Raw genomic sequence first — 27,559 nt, 5'->3', positions numbered from 1 at the left:
CTCCTCTAAACGTGCAAACTTATCTTTTATTGAGTCTACGTGTTCCCCAATTTAAGCCTAACGCGGTATACTTTTTATGGCCTATCAAGTCAAACTGAGCGCTGTAGACACCAAACGTATCCTGTGAGAGGATTTCCTCGCACGTTCCCCACGAGTGGGGGGTGAATTTATGGGTGATGGCGTGGGTGCGGCGTGGGAACCGAGGTCGTTGTTTACCGCCAGTGCGCATGCGCCGATCACATGTTGCGCCCACTGTTATTGAGGGCAGATCTCTGGCCAGGAGGACCGCGGTGTAAGCCAGCTCTCGTTATCTCTCGGCAGCATGACGGCGTCCGGCCGAGGACGTTCCGTCGTTCACACGCGAAACCGACGGCAAATATAAAAGCACACAAGGCTGCTTCTGCTCCCGTCCGTCGGCGGTCGAGCTCGCCGCTTCCCCCTGACAGCGAGCTGGTTCTGTGGAAACTTTGGAAACATGAACGTGCACTTCTGGAATCACCTTCAAGCTGGAAGCTCCGAGGTGGACTGGTGCGAAGGCAACTACCTGATCTACCCGGGCATAGCGGAGTTCTACAACACGGTAATACGCGTGGAACAAAAAGTTGTGCTGAGATGATGACGACGGAGCGCTGATGCGTTTCTTTCTTTCCTTGCCCTGTGTCCCTCTTTGCATTTACCCCCGTCTGCGTGTGGTGACTTCTGCTTTTTTTTCCTCCTTTCCAGATTAGCAACATTTTGTTTTTCATTTTACCCCCAATTTTGATGTGGCTCTTCCGTCAGTATGCCACGCATTTCAACAGCGGGATTTATCTCATCTGGACGCTGCTTGTGGTGGTCGGTGAGTTTCCGAAGTAGCACCAACGTTCAGCCTAAAGTCTTGCACCGTGTCCCTTCCTCCTCCACTTTTTCGGCACCAGTGGGTTTTCTGTGGCTTTGTCAGTTTTCACTTCCTTGTTTTCGTGACTGCTTGGTACTTTTATTTTTTTGACCCTTTTGTTCTGTGAACTTGAAGTTGTTGGATATGAGTTTCTAAAGACGTTACTATACAGTAAACTCCTGCCATTTGTTAATGTATTTGTTGTCGTATGCATTCCTCTGCAGTGAGAGAACTCTTGTTACGGGTGGTATGTACGGTTATGAGTGACGTGTCTGAAAAGTCACGTTTCAAGCTCGTCTGTCACAGTGCAGTAACGCAGCGTTCCCAACCCTGGTCCTGCAGGAACGTCTGCCATACCTTAATTAGGCTCAGGTCTTACTTAATGACCTGATAATGAGTGGGGCTGATTGTGAAGATATGTGGGCTGGAACGAAAACTTCCTGGCAGACGTTCCTCCAGGACCAGGGAACCAGGGTTGGCATAGACTAAAATGGACTCAGCCCGCCAAACCCAGCGACAGGGCTCAGGAGCGTCGTGGGAAAATGACCAGCTCAGCAGGCTTGGCTCCGGAGAGGCGTCTGCGGTAGTGCCTACACTCCTGTTTGTACAAGCATTCAAGTTCTAAAGGCCACTGCTGACTTTGTTAATCTTGGCTGACCCTCATGGCTGAATCTTGTCACTTTGTAATATTGACACGTTTGTATGTAAGACGTGCTTCCCAGGGAATCATTTAATTATTAGCACTAATGGGAATAATAAAGTCTCGCTTATGTGTTGTCACCTAGACTGCAAAAAGCTTTCTGGCCTATAGTCTTGTCCCTTCTCTTGGGCTTTCAGGATCAGAGTGTGTCCCCAAGGGCTACATGGCACAAGTTGTCAGGAAATGTTTGTCAGCTGTAGTTGCTTTGGACTCTTTGGTTAATCTTTCAGTCAGTGTTGACTTTGAAGCTTGTGGATGAGTAGACAGCCTTTGTCGTTAACAACTGCTGACTGAAGTAATGTTGGTTTAGTCTCCTTGAGACAAATGAGACTGCCGAATTCGCTTTGCTTGTCTTATTATTTGATTAGATAATTAAATGTTAAATTAGATCATTTAAATGTTCTGGTGAGTTAATAGGACTAACAAGTATCTCTTGTTTAGGGATTGGCTCGACATACTTCCATGCCACGCTCAGTTTCCTGGGGCAGATGTTAGATGAATTAGCCATCTTGTGGGTCCTCATGTGTGCAATTGGCATGTGGTTCCCCAAGAGATACCTTCCAAAGATCTTTCGCAGGGACAGGTAAGGGGTATATACAGTACATACTGTTCTCTTACTCAGATTTGATTGTGATTTGGATGACTGAAACTTAAGCATGGTATATGCTTCTCTCTTAGAAATGTGATCTCTCTCTGTGTTGTTTCATGCAGATCGAGGTTTAAATTGGTTATTGGAATCCTCTCTGGGATAACCACGGGTCTAGCCTTCATCAAGCCTGCAATTAACTCCATCTCTCTCATGTCCCTGGGCATACCCTGCACTGCTCTCCTCATCACAGAGCTCAAGAGGTCAGTGTCCTTCCATGGAAGCCTCCACAGGAATTCTGTTCCCTCGTTCCTGAGGCAGATGTAACCCTTCATTACACATTTAAGCTTGCACATGTTAAATCTCTGCGATTCTTACCACAGTGCCACAAAAGCTTCTTCAACACCAGTGCTGTTAACTTGTTGTGATCATCTTAAATGGGCCTTCTGTCAGCAATTTCATGCTGTATTTAAACTTTATTAGTTCCAAATTCCCTGTAGTGTGCCAAATCTTCAAACTTGAATGGTGGTAGTACACTGCAGCCAACTGATTGTTCAATTCTGGACTGCTTGACACCATTGGGTAATATAATAATTTTGGCTGACAAATTTATTATAACTTTTATGCCCCCTTTCGTATCAGGCAAGACAAAATTGCTCTTCGAAAGTGCAGCTGGATAGGATTATTTTCCTGGTCAGACTACAAATATTAAATTTTATTGCCATCTACGAATTCTAATTTATTTGCTAGCATTCAATGAGCAATATTCAAAAAGCATACAGCACTCTTTGCATTGCAGATTTTTAGCCACACTTTCACACAGTCTAATTTAGCACATGATCTGTGAGAACTATTGTGCAGATTACCTTGTTAGATTGTAAGGTTTCAGGAACAGATCTCTAAAACTGACATCTGCTCTCTTGCTGCACTGGTCTAATTTTTTTTGTCCCTGTTCCAGAATTGTGACTGAGTGAGCGTGTGTGTGTGTGTGTATGTGTCATTCTGCTCTTATCCCAGATTAATATTCATGCCTTAATGACCTGTCATCCTGTATTAGCACTCTATTGTAAATGCAATGTCCAGGGGCTGTTTGTGTGCATGTTGGTGTTTATGTGAATGTGTGTGTCTGCAGTTGAAAGTGGGTGTGCCTATCTGTGTGCATGTGTTTGGTTAAATAATCTATACATGAAAACTACACATTCTCCACAGCCACCATGATGGCCGCAGATGACCGTTTACTGCAACATTTCAGGAAGAAGTGTAACAAAGTTGCAAAAGCCAGACTCTGTGTGTCTTGAGACATAAAACATACTGGGGCAATAACGTCTAGTTGTGTGCTGAACCCATGATCCATTATGTTTCAGTGACACTGTTGCTGAGACTCTTCCATTTTTCCCTGTATGAGTTATTGTCATGCTGGTTTGCATGACCCTTGTTTCCCTCCTCCTCTTCCTCCTCTTCCCCTTTGTATTTCTCTCCTCTCTTTCTGAGAGTTTACTTTAACTTGGCTCCTGTGCCCTCACTCTGTCCCATTTCCATTCAGCTTCCTGTAGATGCAGCAATAGTATACTTTGCAAAGATGGCATTCCAAGCTTGGCTATTGTTCATTGTTGTGGCTCACTCTGATTAGGGTCAACCGATAGAAGGGTGTCCCTGGGAGTCCAGATTAGAGTGTCAGATTAAGAGGTTTGATGGCTGGGGACATGCACATGCCACCTTTAAAAGATTTGGCTGTCTGAAATGTGCACATTGTGCACAGTTGCTGAGAGCAGAGGCTTTCTTTCAGGTCATCAGGTCTTCCACCAGGAAAATATTGGATATTTTTTCAGCCATTGCTTATAGAAAGCCTTTCTGGCATAATTTTGTCTTGAGCCTTGGTTCTCAAACTATGGAATTCAGGCTCCCTCTACTATATGACAGGATAAATATTATTGTTAATACTGTTATGTAAAAATTATTTATACCAGCACAATCAGACATATGTTGTAAATATCTGATTTCTTTGCTTTGTTAAAATAAATGTTAGATGAATCTTCACAACTTTTTATACATGGTTAACAATACAAAGTTGTCTACTAAATAAAAATATTTGTGTTTCTTTGAAGTGGTGGAAGTAGCCTTGTGGGTAACACACACGCATGTGAACCAGAAGGCCAGGTTCAAACCCCACTTACTACCATTGTCCCTGAGCAAGACACTTAACCCTGAGCTGTAACTCATGACCTTTAAGGGTGTCTGCTAAAAGTAAAATGACATTTTACATTGTAAATTATGCAGCTCGACCTATAACATAGCACACACATAATTAGCTGCGCACACTGTATTTGTCCTGACATCAGTACAACAGTCACTAATCGGGAGCTTGACTGATGTATTAAACTGATGAATTAATGTAGGTCAGTCAGATGCTAGGCCTTTCCAAACAATCGTGTCAGTGTAATAGTCAACAAAACAACCAGAACTCCTGTAGCTAGACCAACAGCGCATCTGCAGAGGATGAACAAAGTTTGCCTCTGTGCTCTCTGTATGAGACAAAGAAGAAAGTGAAGTGATTGTCATTTGTGAAACACAGCACATGGTGCACACAGTGAAATTTGTCCATTTAACCATGACAGGTGCCCGGGGAGCAGTATGTGGGGATGGTGCTTTGCTCAGTGACACCTTGGCGGATTGGGATTCAAACCGGCAACCTTCTGATTACGGGGCCGCTTCCTTAACTGCTAGGCCACCACTGCCCCCCAGAGAACTGCCATCCTATAGTATGGTGTAAAGATTATAGTGGCTATGTAGGTAGGATGTAAGAACTAAATACTGATGTTATGGGAGATATAAATATGTCAAAACAATATGCCCATCCTATATACTCTCAGTGACCCCATTTTCAGTGTAGCTGTGTTTTTTTTCCAGAGTGAAACGGTATTGTAGGTAAAATACTGAAACTCAGTGCCTCACTTTCTCCACAGGTGTGAAAACGTGCGGGTGTTTAAACTCGGCCTCCTCTCTGGAATGTGGTGGACTCTGGCGCTCATGTGCTGGATCAGCGACCGCATCTTCTGTGAGATGTGGTCCTCTGTCAACTTCCCGTACCTGCACTGTGCCTGGTGAGATAAAGAATATTATACTGAGGATCATGGGGCATGCTTTACTTACTGTGTGTGAGCAGGGTTAGGTTCCAGTTGTCTGATTTCTGTTCTCTCTTTGTTTGTTTAGGCACATTCTCATCTGCCTGGCCTCTTACCTGGGCTGTGTGTGCTTTGCATATTTTGATGCAGCATCTGAGGCGCCAGAGCAGGGGCCTGTTGTGAAGTTCTGGCCAAGTGAGAAGTGGGCCTTCATTGGGGTGCCATATGTAACCTTGCTCTGTGTCCACAAGAAGTCCTCCATCAAGGAGACATAAACTGGCTTAAAGCTTGAGTTTGACATTATCTGTGAAGTATTGCGATGTTCTTGCAGAGACTTCTGAAGAAATGAACTTGAAGACATACAAATTTGCTACTTATGCAACGTGTCATTTTTGAAGGACACTAAATTAAGGGGAGATGCCATATTTCCTGATCCTCAATTCATAATAAGGCACATTTATGATGTCAACAAGTTTCTAGAAAGGAAGTGCAGCTAAGGGCTCCTACAGCTAATGTGAGGCTGTATGCAAAATATAGTGCAGATACAAAATGAAGAATTTGCTCCTTTACTATTTTACTAAATATTGGGCTATGGGTGTGAAGTATTTGGTTCAGAATAATGATCATTGCGATCTACCTAAGCAAGTTTATTGTAAAAATAAAATTAAGCAAACTTGACATTGCACAAGTTGGTTTACATTTTCATGTCATTGTTTTCATTGTTTATTATTAACAGAAAAGCAAATCTTTTTGCCAGAAACCAAAGCTTTTTATAGAATATTAATCAGCATTAACAGTATTATCTCCATGCACAATAAGCCTCATATTCATTATTTAAAAGTATTCACTGGGCATAATTTGAATTTTTCCATTATTGTTTTTATGATTTTGTTCATTTTGTTAAACATATTTACACATTAACAGCACTAAGTAAACTAATATATAACACACTAATGGGAACTGAAAGGGCATGAAACTGTTATATATATATATATATATATATATATGCTTGAGTTTATAAAAAATTTAACATGGAATTTGGAAAAATTAGTAAAAGAGTACCATGGCAGCATTAAAACCTGGCAAAAAAATTATATTAATATTATTATTACATTGTTTTCTCTACATAGGAAACAACTGCACAAAGTCCTATTTATTTAACAGTTTTTAACCAGCAAATTGTGTAGAACCAAATACCTGTTCACAAAAATTGTATGGATTTTTCAAGTGTATTTTTACAATAATTGTAATAAACACTACCTGTTTACTTGTGTGTCAGTGATCATTCCTGAGCTCATGCATTGCCTGCTGCAACAGCTGTAAATGTTTGTCCTAGTGGAATATAATAATTCAGGACATTCGATTGTTATTAATTTAACTTTTATTAATGCCCTAATTTACTTTAGTGAGTGAAGAGTTATCACAATGACAATTTACCAAACCAAGCAGTGGTTTGCTTAGCGGTTAAGGAAACAGACCCGTAATTTGAAACCTGATCCGCCAAGGTGCACTGAGCAAAGAACCCCAGCCCACAGCTGCCCACTACTCCTTCACTGTGTGCACTGGTTTCTGTGCTGTCACATATGATAACTAATCATTAACTATATAACTAATCAACTAATTCACTTAAAAGAAACACACTAAAATTAACAAATAGTTTTGATGCTTGTGGGCTGAATCCATGGTAACAGCCACACAACGGACAGTGGACCGGAAACCCATCTGAATGCAGCTCTTTAGGTCATCATGAATGGGGGGCTATGGAAATTCTGGAATGTGTCTGGGAATGAAAGGAACATTTTGTGCCTGAAGCCAGACTAGTCATGAAACCAGACTGTTCAAATTGGTTTTTTATTTATTTTAATACCAGAATACTATATATATAAAGAAACATTGCCTCCTTGTATTTGTGTGCATCTTTTTATACTTAAAATGCCTGAAATCTTGTGAATTTATTACAAGATATGTAGTCTCAAAAAACAAATATATATAAATTATTGTAAACTCAACATGCTAATATACACCAGACAAGATGGTAACATTATACATACATCTGATTTAAAGAAAAATAATGATCTCTAATAAAGCACTGTGATAAAAAGTGAAGTTTAATTTACACAATTATAATAAAAAATAAATAAATACATTTTTTTACAGTTTCACATCTCAGATTGCTTGTGAATTCTTTCCCACACTGCAGTCCTGTGCTGTTGAGTCAGGCAGGGACTGATGATCCTCCCAACATCCTCCACTCTTCTCATAAAACGATCACGGTCTCTGGCCATCTGCAGCCAGCAGGAGCCGTCCCGTGATGTCCTGCTGGCAAAGGTCCACACCACTGTCACATCGTCACTGAAATTGACCTGAAAAAAAGTATTAAAAGGTCACTACATGTGTGCTTTCTGTAAAAATGTCTTCAGGTTCAGTAGGTTAGCATTCAGCCTTAATCTGATGAGGTCAGCAAGTGCTGTCAAGGAAGCACGTGTTGATTCATTGAGTCACAATCATGCTCTCAATGATGGTTTTACACATGAATTACAACAATGAATTACTGGATGTTAGGTGACTGAACCGATTCCAGCTTTTATTTTACATAGATATAAATCAAACTAAAACAAAAAAGGTGGCATACCTTCTTCCCCAATTCCTTAATTTGGCTGTGACCAGGACACATTTCTTCCCCCTTGCCTAATCCTAAGGCCTTCTCTTGTCCGAAGGAGCTCAGAGTCTTGGAAGTACATGTTTGACCATTTTCTGAGCTCTTGGTCTTGCTACCAGTGGATGATGAAAAGTTAAGAGGGTTGTATGGGTCAGAGTTGTTGAAAGACTCCCACAGTTCTGCACTCTTTCCAGAGCTTTCCGTAAAATCATCTTCATCATCATCTGACCAATCTGAATAGTCATCTTCATCTTCTGAGGAGTCCGAATCCCCCTCCTGCTGCTGTAAGCTTTTACACTTGGAGGTAAAGGATGATCGGATACAATCTACTTGCTCCTCTTCAATATCCCATTCAAACCAATCGCAGTTTGCATCCGCATCAATTTCCTGTTCTTCCTCATCACTTTTTGACCAGTCAGAATAATCCTCTCCTGAGGAAAACTCGTCCTGCTCTTCGCACAACTGGTCATCATGTACTGAGGCAGATGAAGATCCTTCTTCCACTCTCAGGTCATCTACCTCTTGGTGGATTTTGCCTGTTTTTTCAGACTTTGATCCAGGCCTCTCCTCTCCACCCAGGCCCACAGTGCATCCCTCAACCTCTGATTCCATGACACCTACGTAAGCAGCACACATAGAGTTAAAAAGGTTGAGCGAACTGAAGAGTCTCTTGGCCACCACACACCAGTGGAAAATGTCGACCACCTCGCACAGGTAGGCTTTCAGCTTGTCGTACACAGAAGAGGAGAACTTTCTACTAGCACGTCCTCCAGGCATTGTTTGGAGAAGATTAGGAGCTTCTTGGTCAACTTTCCCCCCCCCCCATCAGCCACCACAGACACTCAGATAAGGATGGCATCTCTCTGGACAGGCAAACATGAACCATTTTTGCCCCCAGTTGCTGACATCTGCACAGGTTGGACTGGATTTTCCAGATCACTCGCATTCAGGATGCTGGATAAAAACAATAAACACATAAAAACATTAGGAAACAAGCAAGCATTTCACAGACGTCCATCTTCTGCTGTGACTAGGGCGTCACACGCAGCTCCGCTGTCTACGTCACAGTCCTCTGGGCGGACACCCAATGGCGTGGTTTTATGTTTAATAAATGCGCAGCTATTCATACACATACATACACACCCAAGACTAACCATATATCGAAATAATACTAAAAACAATGACAACCCGCTATGATGAAACCGGAACAAACAGTTCAGAGCTTACGTTTTCAGATCAGCGCTCATCCAATAGCTTGGCAGTCGTTCCATCGACGGCTTCGGGCTGTAAAACTGGGATCTTCGAGACTCTTGATTAGACAGGATTTCCTTTTCCATGAGAGCTTCGACTCCATTCCTGTGTGCATAAATATCCGTCGGTAATTACTCAGAAACGCTGGCACCGTATCTCCATTTCTCTTTCTCTAGAAGCAGACTGACTTGATACGTTGCTGCTGAAGGACGATTTATATGCGTAAGAACGCCCTGACGTCAGTAGGGCGGAGTTTCTAGGCTTACGTGACCGACGTGCTTGTTTCGCAACGTTTCCAGAACTTCCGGTCGGAGGGGGCGGGGAGTTTACGCGGCCCAGACAGAAATAGCATGACATCACATGGGGGAAATTCGATTATTTTCCTAGTTGCTAAACAAACAAAACAAACCCCAAACAAACCCGCAGCTAATGAATCATCCCCATATCATATCGACACGAGAACGGGACGATATGATAAAAAGAGTTATGAAACAAATGAGCTGTGTAGTCCTATTTGGTACCAAAAGTGAAAATATATAATACTATTTACTAAGTATTTTTGTAAACATAATGTTTCAGATCATCAAAAATAAATGTTTATCCTTTATTTGAAGGCTTTTATTATAAAAGGAGAAAAAATATCCATACCTACATGGCCCTGTGTGGCAAATAAGCTATTAAGTTACACAGTGGTTCAATAACTCTAGCCACATCCAGGCCTGATTACTTTTTTGAAGATGTGTGTTCAACTACACCTGGCCTAAAAGTAACACCAATTCCAGAAAAAGAACATCATATCAATAGCAAACTATGGTGGTGGTAGTGTGATGGTCTGGGACTGTTTTGTTGCTTTGTTGTTAATAAATGGGACCATGAACTCAAGTTTTAAAGGCTTTTATTGACAATTGCATCAAGTTTATGCAAAGAGTCAATATTTTCAGTGTCAACCATTTTTTTCAAGACCTCTGAAATATGCCCTGTCATGCTGTCAATCAACTTCTGAGCCAAATGCGCTCACCTTTCCGGACAATAATTTTTCCAGATGCCCAAACAATCAGAAAGGGGCTTCATCAGAGAAAATGTCTTTACCCCAGACCTCAGCAGTCCAATCCCTGTCATTTTTGCAGAATATACCATCCTTGATGTTTTTCTTGGCGACTTCTTGGCTGCCCTTCTTGACACCAGAAGTCTTTGCTTCACTGTCAGTGCAGATACACTCACACCTGCCTGCTGCAATTCCTGAGCAAGAGCAAGCTGCAGCCGAACCTCTCTCCTTGAAGTTTTTGATGAACTGATAAATGGTTAATTTAGGTGCAATCTTAGTTGCAGCATCGCAATGATCACTGCACATGTTACCTTGCAGGTAACCATGGTTAACAGAGGAAGAACAATGAGAACTCCCAGAGAGGGGCCATTTGGCCTGGTTGTTTTTACCTAATATCCTTAATCATGTGTGAATGGTTGCCTTTGTAGACAGACAGACATGTCCCAGTTTGCTTCCATCTTGCGGCCATGCTCAACTGTACATTTTCTTATAGTGTGAAGGATGTCCCAACTCATCAAAAACAAGAAGCCCTGCAAGCAATTTTTGACAGTTCTTCTGACTTCTTCTGTTGACTCTCCATTACATGAATATATCTCTAGTTGGCTGTGAGGGAGCGGCCTCCCTACTTCTTCAACCCACACTGCACCACAGCCATGCTTACTTTAGCACTAGATTTACAGAGTTTTTATATTGAGCATCGTGAGATGTTTTTCAGTAGCTGTATTTTACAACATACTGGACCTGGTGGTGGCAAATTCCAACGTTGTGTACAAGGTATGTACAGTGTGGGAAGGCAAAAGAAGATTCTTTTTGAGTCTTCTTGCCAAGGAACTCCATTGCTGATTTATGCAGCAAAAGGCAATGGAGACAGATATGAAGGCTGCTGCTTGTATGGACAACTCAGTGCCAGGTACAAGAGAACTGCACCAGAAATCACAGCAGGTTTACCTGTGCAAAGTATTACAAACTCACTTGCACCAATTGCAGGGACAATTGTCACTGGGTCTGCAAACACTGCAAAGTTTGAAACACTAATTTTTTATAAATAAAACAGACTTGTGTTTCCATATATTGTGTGAATGTGTGTCTTTCACATTTGGAGGTCAGTTAGTGTGTGGGATATTTTGTATAGATTATGCATACTTTTGTGAAGCCCTCCATGTCATACACAGAGGTTTGGCCTGCCTTTGTCTGTGCCAGGTCTCACAGGTAATTTGGCCTTCCTTGTGGTAGGGCTGAAGGGTCAGAAAAACCTGGGAGTTCTACTGTTAAAGCATCCAGTCTGCTATTTTAACTCAATCAGCATGACAGAATGATCTCCAGCCTTTTGCTTTTAAACACTCTCACTTGTGTTACCAAGAGGATCAAAATTCTCTTTACTCTAGCATTACTTGATACATGAAAAAAGATGACCTGCTTTCACATTCACATTTAACAATGCAGTGCGAGGTACATGGATTTTACGTAACAGTAGATACAGTGGGGCAAAAAGGTATTTGGCAGCCACCGATTGTGCAAGCTGTCCCACTTAAAAAGATGAGAGGGGTCTTTTTTATCATAGGTATACTTGTGAGAGACAGAATGTAAAAAAAAATCCAGGAAATTACTTTTTAGAAGAACTTATTTGTGTAATTATGCCGCTCTCATAATTTTAAGTGGGGCAATCAGTGGCTGCCAAATACTTTTTTGCCCCACTGTACATTGACCTGGGAGTAATGAACACAACAAATTGAATACACAGACAGATTAAATTCAGATTTGCAGACAGATTTAAATGGTGTCTCTCTTTCTCCCTTTCTCCCCCACTCACACAGTAGCTGGCCTGACCTATGTCAGCATGGGGAGGGGTAAATGGTTAATGGCCAATGTGATTATCCAGACCTTGTGATTCAGAGCACATCTATGAAAAAGAACTTTTTATGTGCACAGAACCGGCCTGCACCCAGCACACAGGCTTTCAGTAACAGCAAGACAGACTTTGTGCTCCAAATGCCGGTGAGTGAAAGGAAATTACAGGATCACATTGTGTAGAGAGCTGAATATGTGTGAATGTATGTGCTGGGTTTTAAATTCTATCTGCAGATTTGATGGTAATTTATAATGTACTATTTTAGTTTTTGTGTCCAACTGTCTTAGGAGACCTCTCCTACCTCAACCATGTAAAAGCTATAGTGAATCTGTTCAGTCGTTCAGTCTTAGTCAGCATCATTTGATTTTACATTTAAATATTCTGTCATTTTGTCATTGCTACAAGACTTTTTGTATGGCAGAACCATTTATCTCAACTTGGACAATGTCTACAGTGTGCTTGTGTGGACATCTGACTGCCATATTATGTCAGGAATTTAACTGAAATGTGCTGTTTCACATTATTCATGGCCTGAGCTCATTTCTGCAGCCCATTCTGCCATCATTTCCAGCTCCCATCCTCTCTGCTCTGTGGAGTCACATTTTTCCACTTTTGCAGCCACTGTTAAACTGCAAAAGTTAAATTGTTAAACTGCTACTTTTAAAATTATTGGGCTGTCTTCAGTTCTCTCGGAACAAATACTTTGATGAACACTGACTTTTGATAACTTCACTAATTTTATTCATCATTCCAAATTATGTCCACAAAGGGTAGCAGCATGTTTCTGGCTGGACTTGGTGTAAGAGGTTGTCCATACTGAGTTGCAACACAACCGCTATGTGGGAATCTGGGACAGCAAGCTCTAGGAGTCCTACTCCAGTGCTCAGGCTTCAGAGACTGTCTTTTGCCTACCAGGGGCTGTTGGAGATTCCTTATGATACTATTTTAGAGCAAAGGGACAGTCTTCAAGTCCTGGACCTCAGTTATAACCTTCTTGATGAGTATCTTTTTTTCTCACTCTTGTTAATCATAACTAATTTCACTTGTTTGCATGACTAGAAAGATTTAGGCCACAATAAATGGCTCAATTGACTTATAAATGTTATGCATATCATGGACATTTTAAAATATCTACTAGCACAATAGAACCTAATATATATTCATCTAACATAGATGTGACACAACAACAAAATATTGATCACATTTTATTTATTTTTGCATTGCATTGTTATTTAAAAGTATAGTAATGTATAAACTATAACAGGGCTATCCCATAAATTAGGATTCTTTAACTCTGCTGTTAACGGAGCCCAGCACTTCTAGGAGAGCTGGAGAACCTCAATACTCTCATCCTGGACTGCAACAACTACAGCTCTCATGTCAAATTCCCCTACATGCCAAGCCTCACTATTCTGTGGATCAATAAAAACAAGATCTGCAATCTGCCTATTATTGTGGAAGAGATCCGCTGCAAATTCCCCAACATCAGGTGAGAGATGCTTTGTTCAGTTTTTTTTTTTTTTTGTCCTAGGAACATGGGCTTCTAAATAGACACTCACTGGTTTATTTATTACATTTCTCATAAATAAACTTTATCATTTACATTCCATACAGGATTCTCAGTATGATGAATAATGAAGCAGCACCCAGCTACTTCAATGGAGGCAGTCTGACACAGTATATGGATTACAGGTGAAGCTGCATTGCCAGGTCTCACTTCCTTTAAGTGGGCTGCGGTATATGAAACAGGGATAACATAACATGAGTTCTAATCTGCCACTTTATATCAGTCATGTAGATGTGGAGAGTTATAAGGTGTGTTACAGCCCTTCTAGCCATTCTCTGGCTCCCTCTAGTGAGATTATATATATGGGTGGTAGTAGCCTAGTGGTAACACACTCGCCTATGAACCAGAAGACCTGGGTTCGAATCCCACTTACTACCATTGTGTCCCTGAGCAAGACACTTAACCCTAAGTCGCTCCAGGGAGACTGTCCCTGTAACTACTGATTGTAAGTCGCTCTGGATAAGGGTGTCTGATAAATGCTGTAAATGTAATTATACAGAAGATCTCAAAAGCCATGTGTTTTATTGAGTTCCTCAATGTAGTTAATATGTCATTAATATCCTGAGTGACTACAGTGATGTTTCAAAACTTCAGAAATAAATAAAATTACCTCCAGCGTAAACTATGTAAACAGTCCTGCACTGCTGTATTTTAATGCAGGTCATAGTTAGAGTACTTGAGTAACTTTGTTCTTTGTATGAATAATTCTGTGCACCTAGACTATTAAACTTTTACATTTTTTTACATTTACAGATGTTTTGTCACATTCTGAGATGTGCAGGGACAATACCTGCAAGTTGTCCACAATAAATAGAGCGTAAACATATGATAGAGAGTAATCATAATTCGGCACAGAAAAAAATATGACTGTGCCATAGACTGAACTCTAACTCTCTGTCTGTTCTAACTCTCTGTTGAGATGGATTTTGATCTTGCCTTTCATCATGCATCAAAGACAGCAAAATTGTGCAAAATGAATTGAGATGTGCAAAATAGGCAGGATGTTAGAAGGTGCTTAATGTGCATTGTTGTTGAGTTTAACAGTTTTTTGGTGATGGCAGTACCTTCAAGCCTGATCTCATTGTCTATAGTGGTCTCTTACCTGAACCTGATTACTAAAACTGAATGTAATGTTTGACTTTATCAATGACCTTTCTGTATGCAATGTCCTTAATGAAATTTTCAGGCTGTACGTGATTAGCCAGCTCTCCAGCCTGGAGGTACTGGATGATACCGAGGTCCTGCCAAAGGAACGAATCCTTGCAAAGAAAACCTATAGGATGCCACACATGCAGAAGGGCAACAAGAGAAGGAAGGAGCTGCAACATTAACTTCATCAGTTCATATATTTAATTTATTTTGTTTTTTGTCTAGTGTATAGCAATGCTTGCCATCATGAAAATTGTTTAGGCTGGATCTAACCACCTTCTGAACAGTTTGATAAATGTTATCAAAGATCCAAATGAGGAAACAACATATGAAATAGATTTGAAATATAATTGTGAAATATCATAATATTGCTATCAATGTCTAAAGAAATACAATACACCAACTGTGACACTGTAGCATCATCAATAAAATTATATTGTAAAAAATTGGAATAGAGGTTGGATATGATTAATTGTTTGTTACATTTAAATGATTTAATGAATGAATTATAATTTAAATAAAGCTAAAGCATTTTCTTAAATGCCAGAGAATACACAAGTGTTACGTTTGTATGAAAAAGGATAACAAACATATATTTAATGGTGCATATAGTGATCATAAGTCTATCCATAAATTACATTAATGGCATTTAAGCTGATGCCCTTATCCAGAGCGACTTACACTGAGTAGTTACAGGGACAATCTGGAGCATCTCAGGGTTAAATATCTTTCTCTGGGACACAATGGTAGTAAGTGGAGTTTGAACCTGTGACTTCGTGGTATTCTGATTCTGAAGATGTACCTCTGAAAAAGGTGTCCCTCAGTAGAATGTAAGTGTTTTTTATTATAAAAATACAAAAATAAAATGCCCTTAGTGTCTTTAAATACCGGGAGCGCCCCCTGTTATTAACGCTGAATCATTACCGTAATGACGGTAGTAGTTGGGACATGGGGGGAGGGGACAGAACAGGTTCTAAGTGTTTCTCTCCGTTCAATGCGCACAGACTGAACAAGCTGGCCGAGAAGATTCACGAAAAACTGTGGTTTGTAGGCTGCATGTCGAAGGTTGCATTTAATGCCTCTCAAGAACTCACTCGCTCCATAACGTAACGTAACGTAAGCGTAACGTAAGTATAACGCAACCTGACCTACTACAGGCTAGCTGCGGATGAGTACATGACCTGCGTCCAGTCCTGGGCAGGAGCGGCGTTTGGTGAGTGTTGAGGTCTGTTCCACACACACACACACACACACACACACACACACACACACACACACACACACACACACACACACAAAGACGCGCTCCGACCGTTCATTTGCAGAAATCGTGCCCCCCGACGTGAACTGGTCGGCTGGGGGGTTCCAGCAGAGCAGAAGAAGGTCGCACGTCCAGGAGGCCGAGCTGACGTTTCTCCAGTCGGGAGGACATTTGCAATTATACGTTCTGGGGGAAAGATGCAATAATTGTGAATGGTGCCTCAAGCGTCGTTTCCGCACGCATTACTTTAATGGGAAAATGCTTGTAAAACAAACGTTCTTCGGTGCATTTCCGCATCGCAAATCACAGTTTAGTCCAGTTTCGCAAGCCGCTGACTCGCCCTTTAGCCCGTTCTGCAGTAAACCGAGGAACGCGCTCGCCGATTAATCTTTCATTTTTACTTCATTTTTATAGAATTTTTTTTAGCTTTCACCGTCGGATTAGAAGCTCTGATGGGATTTGCTTTCGTTCATGTCGATATATAAAATCTTCTAAAGCTGTGTAAATTGTGTACGTCTGCTGCGGTTTCCCCCAAATCTGACCTTGAAGTCTTCTGACTTCGTAAGATTTCGCAGTTATTGACTTTCCAACAAGAATTGCTGTAAGGAACCTCCTTGTTTGCTTCTGTCTTGGACAATATGAAGTTGTTAGGCTGGATTTGGGAGGTTGGTGGGTGGAAATTCTACACCATTTTTTAAAATGCATTTAATATAAAAGTGATGGAACATCAGAAAAGGAATTGTGGTACACCTTCACAACCCCTACCATAAATTACAGCCACGTGTCCACCACCAAGAGAGCAGAGTATTCCAGCCACTTTTTTCAGGAGGTTGACACTCTCTGCAAGTTACATATTAACATGGACATCAACACCCTGCTTTCATGCAGAGGGTTAGACTGACTGGTTTGGCGAAGTCACTGGTCGTCACCCTGTGGACTTGGGTCGGAAAGGTGGTGAGCCAAATGTAGTAGGTCCTGCAAAATAAACAGAACTTGTAGATACATGAAACCCTCCCATCTGCTGGACCAACCAACCCAAAGATGAACGTGTGCACTTCAGAAAGATGGGGTTTACCTGCTTCCGCAGCCACACCCCTTCTAGACCCATCACCTCATGTGGCCAATGTGTTCACTTCTCTCAAAGTTAACATTGTTTGCAGAGAGCTAATGCATAGTCGGCCTTCCTGGAGGGAAGGGTGTCCCCTTGAATTGAAATTTTGAGGAACCTGTTAAAGACTTTTTTTTAATCTCTGTAAAATTAGGGCTGGTATTCATAACTGCTTGGAGGAGCAAAATCCGTTCAATAACGCCACTCTGCAGCGAGACCACCCCTGGTTTTCATGGTTCTATTTCACCCCCCCGAGACACAATATGTTCTAAAGCAATTTTTGGGACTTGAATCCTTGCATAAACTTATCTCTGCTGCAGGGGTTGATAAGACATCATTTTGTTGCCACACCCTCCCATGCAGGGGTGGTGGCCACATTATCTCAGATGGTGTGATCCCAGTTGTGACACATCGACAAACCAGGCTCCTGGCTGCGACTCAAGTCTTTGGTGTTAAATAGGGGTGCAGCGTGTCCAGCAGACTGTACTGCGATGGTCCACTAGTTGAGCGCTTTGAAACAAAATGTTAATTACATTTTTATGCAACTGATTTTGTTTTATGCCATTTTGTATCTTTTCTGAGAGTGTGTGTTTTAAATGTTTGTGGACTTGCATGACTTCTTGCAGATAACTCCAAGCAAGTGGATACAGCAGAGCATCTTCAGTCATGAGCAACCCTTTCGCACACATTGTGGAGCCTCTGGACCCACAGAGGCCTGATCACAAATTCTTCAACCTCTCCAAGCTTGGAGATCCCAGATATGGTAAGAGCTAAGTTCATCTTTGAAGACGTTTCATGTTCTGGACGGAATGTAAACAGCAAACTTCACATGCTGTGTGCAACACAGATAAACTGGGCTACATAACATACAAACAGGGACACAGGCAGTGCAACTTTTAACAAATGCATGTAGACAACAATGAGACAGACAGCACTAAACTAGTGAAATGAATAATAAAAGTGTAAAGTAAAAAATAGCGCAAATACTGCTGTGTAAAATTTGGCTGGCAATTTTATAGACTGTATTTACTGTCTTGCTTTACTTGTCTGACTGTCAATTGTGAAATCAGTGTAACCCTAAAAATATAATACTACTTAGAGGAGTGTTGAAATGTATTTGATCAAGAAGAACACACTTTTTTTTTTTTTTTTTTTTTTTTTCCCTGTAGACAGACTGCCATTCTCCATACGTGTGTTGCTGGAGTCTGCAGTGAGGAACTGTGATGAGTTCCTGGTGAAGAAAGGAGATGTGGAAAGCATCTTGAACTGGAAAAAGACCCAGACTGAGACGGTGGAGGTACCCTTCCGGCCAGCTCGTGTTATTCTTCAGGACTTCACGTGAGTTAGGGCTGTGGGATGTGCCTGACATGAATGATGGTGATAATTTAGCAGAAATGAAGAGGCATGTGTGAATTACTGTGTGAATTTAGTCTGCTAAATGCATTAGTAATGGCATGTCTCAGGCTGCCATTTAATAAGAGGCATCCCAGCAAGGGTTAGTGGTACCAAATATTTAGACCTCAACAAATAGTACAGAAAAAGAAGAGTAATAATCTTATTTCCTGTCATCTAACATCAGAATACACCTGACTTTAAAGTCTCAAGGCCACATCCATTTACAGTTTTATTTAATCATCGGTTTATTGCATGTCTCTTGCGTGTCTTGAATGAAGTGTCATGGTCTGTGGTGGTCTGTTTCTGTGACAGCGGTGTACCTGCTGTGGTGGATTTTGCGGCCATGCGTGATGCAGTGAAGCAGCTCGGTGGCGACCCGGAGAAGATCAACCCCATTTGTCCTGCTGACCTCGTCATTGACCATTCCATCCAAGTGGACTTTAACAGGAAGTAAGTCAAAGCTTAGGGGATATTGGGAGCTTATTTTATTCTTGTGCTGTGTTAAATATGTCATAATACTCCTACTTCATAGTAAATGTCTTACTTATTGGAAATTAGAGATACTTGTAGCTGAAACTGGCAAGGTTACTTTTAAAGTCTTTTAAAGATGGGAAGGCGAGGCATGGGAATGAAATGTTCTTGTTGAACTCATGGTGCCTGCTGAGTAGTGTAAGCCCTCATTTCTTACGCACACACACACACACACACACACACTCACTCTCATGGACAAGATACATGAGATTAGTTTCCTCTTTTTGTTTCCAGTCACATGACCTTTAAGAAAATATTAAAACGATGTCTGATCTGCAAAGCTGTTTTCTGATGTTTAGTGTTTAGTTTAAAGTTCAACCATAACTCATATTTCACTGCCGGTCACTGCTCACTGCTTTGTGAGAGGACTGTAAATAAGTTATTTTAGAGGGCACATGCTCAAAATACAGTAATTCAGGCTGTATTTCACCAGACTTGATGATTAATAATATGTTCTGAATGGTGGGTTGCTGGTAGGTGGCCTTGGGGACCAATAGGATGCCGGATTTCAACACTCCCACCCTGACCTTAGCACTATAGCAAGGTGATACCAGTCTGGAAGAGTCTCAAAACACATGACCACCTGCAGGCTGCATGGCCACAGTAGTTCAGCCAATCCTGAAACTTGACATTTGTGCAACATTTGTGTGCACAGACATGATAATTGCAGATTGCAGTTAAAATGTGTGCAATCAGCTGAAAGCTTGTGTGTGCCACATTTTTTGTAACAGTATGTACATGAACTAGGGTTGTAATGATGCACTGGACTTTATTTATGTAAACACTGGAAACAATTTGTTTCACTATGATGAAATCTGCAAATAAAATGTAATTTTATGACTACATCATTATAATAAACAATAAATACAAAAGATACATGAAATAAACTAAGTTAAGCATGTGTAGCTGGATTCCAACACAGCATTTGAAGTGGGGTTAGATGTGTGGGTTGCATCCCTAAAAACAACAGATGAATATGAAATTAATTTGTGTGTTACTTACAGGACTGACAGCCTCCAGAAAAACCAAGACCTGGAGTTTGAGAGAAACAGAGAAAGATTTGAGTTTTTAAAGGTATTATGACATTCTACAAAATTCTTTTTGTAATATCTAATAGAATGTGAATAGAACCTCAGAATCCTTCCCCTCTAAAAAAACTTATTGTAATGCCATTTCTCTCCCACAGTGGGGTTCCAAAGCATTCCGGAACATGCGAATCATTCCTCCAGGCTCTGGGATTGTTCATCAAGTCAACCTGGAGTATCTGGCCCGGGTAGTGTTTGACCAGGATGGTTTTTACTACCCAGACAGTCTGGTGGGGACTGACTCCCACACCACCATGATAGATGGATTGGGAGTATTGGGCTGGGGTATGTCCTGCTTCTGGGCTCTTGTAGTCAGTGATCACCTTAATCCTAGTTTACCCGTCAGTGGACTTGGAAATTGCTGTTTTGTGCTACTTTTTGCTTTAGTTCTGTCTGTAAGTCACTGATTTCAATAATATCTTGCAGTATCTTATAGTCTTTTATTGTAAACAAACTTTTATTTGAAATAATGGATACTTTACCAAGTGTATATAGTGAGCCTAATTAATTTCTGTATAATTAATAGTGTTGATTGACTGTAGATTGTAAACATGTTAAAATATAATTTGCCAGCAAAAATGGGGCCTTAATCATGACCTTTAGCTGTTCTGCACATGAAATTGGTATCCGTACATCTCAGTTGAGATTTGTTTGAAATTGGTTGAAGTACATTCATGTAATAGTTCCCAAATTTCCTCTTAAAAGTCACTCAAATTGATGTTGAATTAAATTTCACTGGAAAAAACATCAAACCAATCCTGCTTCCCTCCTCCTCTGTCTTTCTTCAACTTTGTGTGCAGGAGTGGGTGGAATTGAGGCAGAAGCAGTCATGTTAGGCCAGCCAATTAGCATGGTGCTCCCAGAGGTTATTGGTTACAAACTCCAGGGCACACCAAACAAGTTCATTACGTCCACTGATATTGTTCTTACCGTCACCAAGGTATGTCCCCAGTATTCAAGCCGATTTATTAAATTGTTTGTCATTATCTTTACATCATTACCTTTGAGTGCTTAATTGGAGGGTAACTTTAGATACAGAATGTGCCAAATTATTTAGGTTAATGGGTCATGTTGATACCTTTTGACTTTAGTGTTGATTGCCTCCTCTCCCTCCGTGTAGCACCTGCGCCAGGTTGGTGTGGTTGGAAAGTTTGTAGAGTTCTTTGGTCCAGGTGTGGCGCAGCTTTCAATTGCTGATCGTGCCACCATTGCCAACATGTGCCCAGAATATGGTGCAACGGCCGCCTTCTTCCCTGTGGATGACGTCAGTGTGCAATATCTTGAGCAAACAGGTGGGTGAGAAGGGACTATTCTCTGATCAATTTAATACAAATTACTGAGACCTTTTGTTTCTAAAATGACCTTTAGTAATGTGTGTGTATCTGGTGTTTAGGAAGAGATCCTGAGAAGCTCTGTTATATATCTCAATATCTGAGGGCAGTAGGTATGTACAGAAATTTCAGCGATCCGTCCCAAGACCCTGAATTCACTCAGGTATGTAGAGGATAGTTGCTGACAAGTTCAAAGTAACTATTTATATATTTTTTCTATATAATGATTCTTAAAGTGAATGAGTGAGTGTAACTGTTTTTGCTGAGCAGGTAGTGGAGCTGAACCTCTGCACTGTGGTGCCTTGCTGCAGTGGACCTAAGAGACCCCAGGACCGTGTGCCCATTGCAGACATGAAGAAGGACTTTGAGACTTGCTTGGGAACAAAGGTACAGAAGTAATGGTCGATAATATATGTTATTAGGACAGTGGTGGCTTATTGGGTAAGGAACCGGTCTCATAATAGGAAGGTTTCGGATTTGAATCCCGAATTGCCAAGGGCCTACTGAGGTCTCTTAAGCAAGGTACTTCCAAGGCACCTTTCATGGCTAAGGGTGATTGGTTAAATGCAGTGTGTGCTGTGCTGCAGTGTATCACAATGACAATCACTTCACATAATTGGGTCATGTAGCTTAATCATAGTGTTCTGACTCAGAGCACAGATGTGATAATATTGACTCATTTTGATCTGTTGTGTGGGCTTTTTTTTATTTTTAGCAAGGTTTCAAGGGCTTCCAGGTACTCCCAGAGCGCCATGCTATCTCTGTGCCATTTCAGTACAATGGGGAGGACTACTCCCTTTCTCATGGTTCTGTGGTCATTGCTGCCATCACTAGCTGCACCAACACCAGCAACCCCTCTGTCATGCTGGGGGCAGGTATGTTTTAACAGCATGCCTTGTAGTGCTGCATAGGACTGAATTATATACACCAATGCATATTTTTCTCCCCCCCCATAGGCCTCCTTGCAAAGAATGCTGTAAAGCATGGTCTCTCTGTGAAACCCTACATTAAAACCAGTCTGTCCCCTGGCAGTGGGGTGGTCACATACTACCTGAAGGAGAGTGGAGTAATGGATTACCTCTCTCAGCTTGGGTAAATGAATGTATATAGTTACTGTATATAGTTATCCATCTCCACAAACCACACACAGTACAATAACGATGAGTCAGTTTCACTTCTAAACTGTCTGGTTGGCCCTACTTGGTTATGTTTTGTTTGAGGTTGTGTTTTGGTTCTCATAATCTTTATAAATTACATTTCAATAATATTTGCATTTTTTGTCAGTGCAGGATCTCATGACTTGCTGCTTTACACTACATATTGTTCACCCCAGTCATAGATTGATAAAACTTGCTTTTTGTCACTACAACCTTGAAAATATATTTAAGGGTCAACAGCGATATTACAGTAATGCAGTTATGGCCACAGCACACATGCTTCCATATCATGCTCCCTCTCATGGGTTATTGCTTAAAAATACATTCAATTAAACAAATTAGTAAGTTCAGCAACTAGATAATCTGCATTGTTTCCCTTCTGATCCAAATAGGTTTGAGGTGGTTGGTTATGGTTGCATGACCTGCATTGGCAACAGTGGTCCACTTCCAGAACCAGTGGTTGAGGCCATCACTCAGGTACTGCCTGGCAAATGTATCGCCACTATAGCAGTAATTAGTACCAGAGTTTGGTTAGAGCAACACTCGGTTGACTAATTTAAACTCACCAGGGTGACTTGGTGGCTGCTGGAGTTCTGTCAGGCAACAGGAACTTTGAGGGCCGAGTTCATCCCAACACCCGAGCCAACTACTTAGCATCACCACCACTGGTCATCGCTTATGCCATTGCTGGATCTGTCAGGATAGACTTTGAGAATGAGCCCATTGGTGAGTCACTGGGGAAATAGGGAATTTTAACAGTAATACAAATTGACTTTTTTTTTTTTTAACCAGCAATAAACCCCCAGGGTAAGGAGGTTTATCTTCGAGACATCTGGCCCACACGAGAGGAGATCCAGAATGTGGAGAGACAGTTTGTAATCCCTGCCATGTTCAAAGAGGTCTATGCAAAGATTGAGGTAAGTTAGGTAGCAACTGTAACTGCTGTTGTGGCCTGTTTGTATAAGCACATTAAAATCCATCTGGCACTAATACTTGTTGTCTTGAACGTCTTTTTGCAGAATGTGAATGAGCGCTGGAATTCCCTCAAGTCCCCTTCAGATAAGCTTTACACTTGGGACCCCAAGTCAACTTATATCAAGTCTCCTCCATTTTTTGAAGGATTGGTATGCAATTTTCTAAAAGTTCCTCTTGTGTATGAATACGTTATAGCCATCGTTGGTATAATTTAAGTTATTAGAAATTTACAAGCAGTTTCCTTCGGGATGAATACACTTTTCTGATTTTGATTCTATTATTTTGACCTGGATTCCACAGACGAGAGATCTTAAGCCACCCCAGTCCATAAAAGACGCATATGTGCTATTGAATCTGGGTGACTCTGTCACCACCGACCATATCTCTCCTGCCGGGAACATTGCTCGGAATAGCCCTGCAGCGCGATACCTGACCAGCCGGGGGTGAGAATAAAAAGCATCACACAACCATCATGCAGTACAAGTACAACTAATGTGGAAATGACACTGAAAGCTGTGATCATTATTATTATAAAGACCCACAATAGACATAGACACTAACACATTTAGTCTTACACTAGGAAGCCCTCACTACACTTTCATCTTCCTCAGGTTGACTCCACGTGATTTCAACTCGTATGGCTCAAGGAGAGGCAACGACGCAGTCATGGCCCGTGGGACCTTTGCCAATATCCGACTCCTCAATAAGTTTTTGGGGAAGCAGGCCCCAAGCACAATCCACCTGCCCACTGGAGAGACGGTGCGCCACCACGCCACAGCACAGCTCTCATAAAAGACAAGAAAAATTTCTCAGTTTGTTTAATCTTTGATAAAACATTTTCCACCTTTTCAGCCCATCTAAACAAATGTACATAGCATAATATTAAGGTGCATACTGAAATCTTCATACACTTGTCCAGTAGACTTGTCCAAATTCATACAGCATACAACATTAGTGACCTGCATAATGTGTTTCTTGTAGCATATTTTTGCCCTCCACTTTGGGATGCATCGAAGTAGCCAATGGTGTGTGTGTGTGTGTGTGTAATGTGTGCAGATGGATGTGTCTGATGCTGCAGAGAAGTACCAGAAGGATGGTCACCCTCTGCTGGTGTTGGCTGGTAAGGAGTATGGATCAGGCAGCTCCAGAGACTGGGCAGCTAAAGGGCCCTTCCTTTTGGTGAGTGGCACTTTCTACCTGTTTCCCTCCTTCTTAAACCGTACGTGTATGTCATGGTTCTGACTGGGGTATTGTGTCTGTGCTTGAAGGAAGCACTTTAAAAATTCAAGAAAATGTTTTGCTTACCACCATTTAACAATGGCATACACATGAAATAATGAGTTATGAATTTTGACTGTCATCAACTGTCCATACTGCTAACACAGCACGTCATAATGGTTATATCGATATAAATTAGCACCTGTATCAATACTTAAATTTCAGTTTTGCATCTACCAGTTCACTGAAATCGCCAGCAGACTTTAACAGGCATTGCAGCAGGCAGCCCCTCCCCCCGGGTACCTGGAGGACCCACTGTTTACATGACATAATTCTGCAGCACCAAACTTGCTAGAAAATGTAAAAAGCAAGAGCACTGTCACAAAGTATCTTGGATATCAACCAGGTGAACGGGGAAAACCAAATGATCTGGACCATTCGCAAGAAGTGCTTCAAAGTTGTCACTACCAAACCAAGCAGCACAACAAATTTAGCAAATCATTGAATTGAGTTTTAAGATTGGAATACATTTGTTGTAATATTAATATTTTATTTGCCACTGTCAAGCAATACTATTGAAGTAAGTTAAGAATAACCAACCACTGCTACGCCATTATATCAAAAATATTATCGAGTATATATCGATACCATCAGTATTGAGGTTGAAATTTCAGTTTTGTGACTAGCCTATCAGAATATTAACTGTACTGCATTGAGTATAGTAAGATTAATAACTACACTACATTTAAACACACAGCAGAAGTGAATATTAATAAAAGTTCTGGTTGTACCATTAGAGGAATCCAGAGTACCAGTTGTGGTAAGCATTACAGTTTGAGAAGCAATGTGGTTTTCTGTTTCCATAGGGCATAAAAGCAGTCCTGGCTGAGAGCTATGAGCGAATCCACCGCAGTAACTTGGTGGGCATGGGGGTGATCCCACTGGAGTATCTGCCCGGTGACACATCAGACAGCCTTGGTCTCACAGGTCGTGAACGTTACACTGTAGTCATCCCTGAAAAGATCACACCCAGAATGACAGTGGAAATTAAGGTATGTTGTTGATGAATGAACCAAGTAAAAGAAGGGAATTATTCAAAAACCATGATCATTGTATGGTACTGTGACTGTGTATCAACAAGGAAATTCCATAACATACATTAAGTTTCCTTTGTGTTATAAAATGTAAGAAATGCTTTGATGTGGAATGTGATTTCATGAACGGTATCAGATAGATAACAGATCAAATCTGTTGTATTTTCTTAGATCTTTTGTTCAGTTGGGCTTGACTTGTCCTTTCCAACCTCTCCTTCACTGAAATTCGTCATTTGCATTGACTATCAAGGCTGCCTGAAACATATGTAGACTTTTTTTTTCTTCATGTGTTTACTTTCAGCTGGACACTGGGAAGACCTTCAATGTGAGGATGAGGTTTGACACTGATGTGGAGTTAACCTACTTCCAGCATGGTGGCATCCTGAATTACATGATTCGAAAAATGTCTGAGAAGTAGATGGAAGTGGCATCCGTCCATCCCTCAAGCCAGAAGATCCATGGACCAAATTCAAGATGTATCTGTAGTCAACTGTCTTGTAAAAACCGTTTCATTTTTTTCAATTATGAAGACATAAACAGCTATGGCTATTAGCATAATTTACTGAGTTCATTTGCATAATGTACCAAATTTGTTTTCTTTTTCACTGTAGCAGACCCATGGGCTGCTTAATTCCTACCTCAGAATTCAGTCTGTCCTTGCTTTTGAAAACGATTGTAATCTGTTCAAGTGAGTGGAGTCTCTCAAATAACTGTTGACCTTTCTGGACGTCAGAACGCCATGTTCAGAACGTGTACCAGAAATGGCATGATAACCTGTTAATATTCCAGATATCATCGGATATAATACTATAGTCTCTAGACTAATATGGTTAATAATACTTGCAGATTAGTTTATATTTTACTGTAATTCCTGTGTTCTGTTTACCCAGAAGATTATTTCATTTGGCCACCCTGATCATCGCTGCTGTGGCAGAATTCTCACAAATTGTATGCAATCCTTAAATGCAAATTCTTAGTTCACTTTTTGCATTCCTGTATGTTGCTGAAAATATGTTGTTTCAAGTGCCTTAATTGATTCCAAGGATAAACAGTGAGATGGTTCCATTCCAATACCTGCCTGTTTTACTGTAACATGGGTGCAGTGAGGACTGTTACCTATAAAAAAAATATTTCAATCATTCCAGTTGTGTATCTGGTTACTGAAATAAATGCAACAAATGCATCTAATTCCCTTTTTGTCTAATTGTGCCAAAGAACCGCCAAAAGAAATGAATACCACACAGTAATGTCGTTCTGGGATGGTGAGATTTCGTCCTTGGGAGAATAACATTGTTAGATTAAAATGTTTATGTACAAAAAGGATATTTGTGAAAAGGGACTGGGAAGGGATTCAGATGATCCATAGTACAAAATCAGGAAAAAGTGAGGAATTTTGTCTGGAACAATGAGTTTTGATGCCAAGAGGAATACCTTTAGTACTTGGTCTTCATGTTCAAGGATTAATATTACCAAATACTGCTTGCAGTCCTGAAAACTGGGGCACTATGGAATTGTGAAGGGAAACCAGAGTCTTTAAGAAAAATAAATAGTATGGGATAATAAATATCTCGTAATAAAAAATGCAGCAACTACGTATAG

General features: G+C 40.9%; 4 protein-coding genes across 7 annotated transcripts; 3 read left to right on the top strand and 1 right to left on the bottom strand.

Moving 5' to 3' along the window:
• The first annotated feature begins 223 nt into the window (after positions 1-223).
• On the top strand, positions 224-6,552 carry acer2 (alkaline ceramidase 2). The gene is made up of 6 exons (XM_028998697.1): positions 224-580; positions 724-838; positions 2,019-2,160; positions 2,289-2,426; positions 5,127-5,264; positions 5,374-6,552. Exons 1-6 carry the CDS (start codon positions 476-478, stop codon positions 5,558-5,560), a joined length of 825 nt encoding a protein of 274 aa, XP_028854530.1. The 5' UTR covers positions 224-475; the 3' UTR covers positions 5,561-6,552.
• An 823-nt stretch (positions 6,553-7,375) lies between these two features.
• On the bottom strand, positions 7,376-9,403 carry ppp1r15a (protein phosphatase 1, regulatory subunit 15A). The gene is made up of 3 exons (XM_028998685.1): positions 9,172-9,403; positions 7,918-8,898; positions 7,376-7,648 (listed from the first exon to the last, which is right to left on the bottom strand). Exons 2-3 carry the CDS (start codon positions 8,719-8,721, stop codon positions 7,445-7,447), a joined length of 1,008 nt encoding a protein of 335 aa, XP_028854518.1. The 5' UTR covers positions 8,722-8,898; positions 9,172-9,403; the 3' UTR covers positions 7,376-7,444.
• Positions 9,404-12,150: 2,747 nt separating this feature from the next.
• On the top strand, positions 12,151-15,257 carry LOC114796061 (U2 small nuclear ribonucleoprotein A'). 3 transcript variants are annotated; one of them, XM_028989937.1, is made up of 5 exons: positions 12,151-12,235; positions 12,859-13,090; positions 13,396-13,578; positions 13,704-13,781; positions 14,843-15,257. In XM_028989937.1, exons 2-5 carry the CDS (start codon positions 12,927-12,929, stop codon positions 14,985-14,987), a joined length of 570 nt encoding a protein of 189 aa, XP_028845770.1. In that variant the 5' UTR covers positions 12,151-12,235; positions 12,859-12,926; the 3' UTR covers positions 14,988-15,257. The 3 variants fall into 3 exon arrangements, with proteins under 3 accessions (XP_028845770.1, XP_028845778.1, XP_028845786.1); XM_028989945.1 differs by having other exon boundaries at positions 12,161-12,235; positions 13,005-13,090; XM_028989953.1 differs by lacking the exon at positions 12,151-12,235 and having other exon boundaries at positions 12,985-13,090; positions 13,404-13,578.
• A 483-nt stretch (positions 15,258-15,740) lies between these two features.
• aco1 (aconitase 1, soluble) lies at positions 15,741-27,099 on the top strand. Of its 2 annotated transcripts, none has more exons than XM_028989917.1 (21): positions 15,741-16,018; positions 17,801-17,937; positions 18,344-18,512; positions 18,882-19,019; positions 20,105-20,174; positions 20,287-20,470; positions 20,986-21,125; positions 21,306-21,477; positions 21,579-21,679; positions 21,787-21,903; positions 22,232-22,391; positions 22,473-22,608; positions 23,066-23,150; positions 23,243-23,399; positions 23,466-23,590; positions 23,693-23,797; positions 23,949-24,091; positions 24,260-24,407; positions 24,705-24,827; positions 25,733-25,918; positions 26,262-27,099. In XM_028989917.1, the coding sequence occupies exons 2-21, from the start codon at positions 17,841-17,843 to the stop codon at positions 26,376-26,378; spliced, it is 2,673 nt and encodes an 890-aa protein (XP_028845750.1). In that variant the 5' UTR covers positions 15,741-16,018; positions 17,801-17,840; the 3' UTR covers positions 26,379-27,099. The 2 variants fall into 2 exon arrangements, with proteins under 2 accessions (XP_028845750.1, XP_028845761.1); XM_028989928.1 differs by having other exon boundaries at positions 15,741-16,030.
• Positions 27,100-27,559: the final 460 nt, after the last annotated feature.

The sequence above is a fragment of the Denticeps clupeoides genome, chromosome 1, assembly GCF_900700375.1.
Source record: "Denticeps clupeoides chromosome 1, fDenClu1.1, whole genome shotgun sequence".
Lineage (NCBI taxonomy): Eukaryota > Metazoa > Chordata > Actinopteri > Clupeiformes > Denticipitidae > Denticeps > Denticeps clupeoides.
This window is presented reverse-complemented; position numbering and strand designations above follow the sequence as displayed.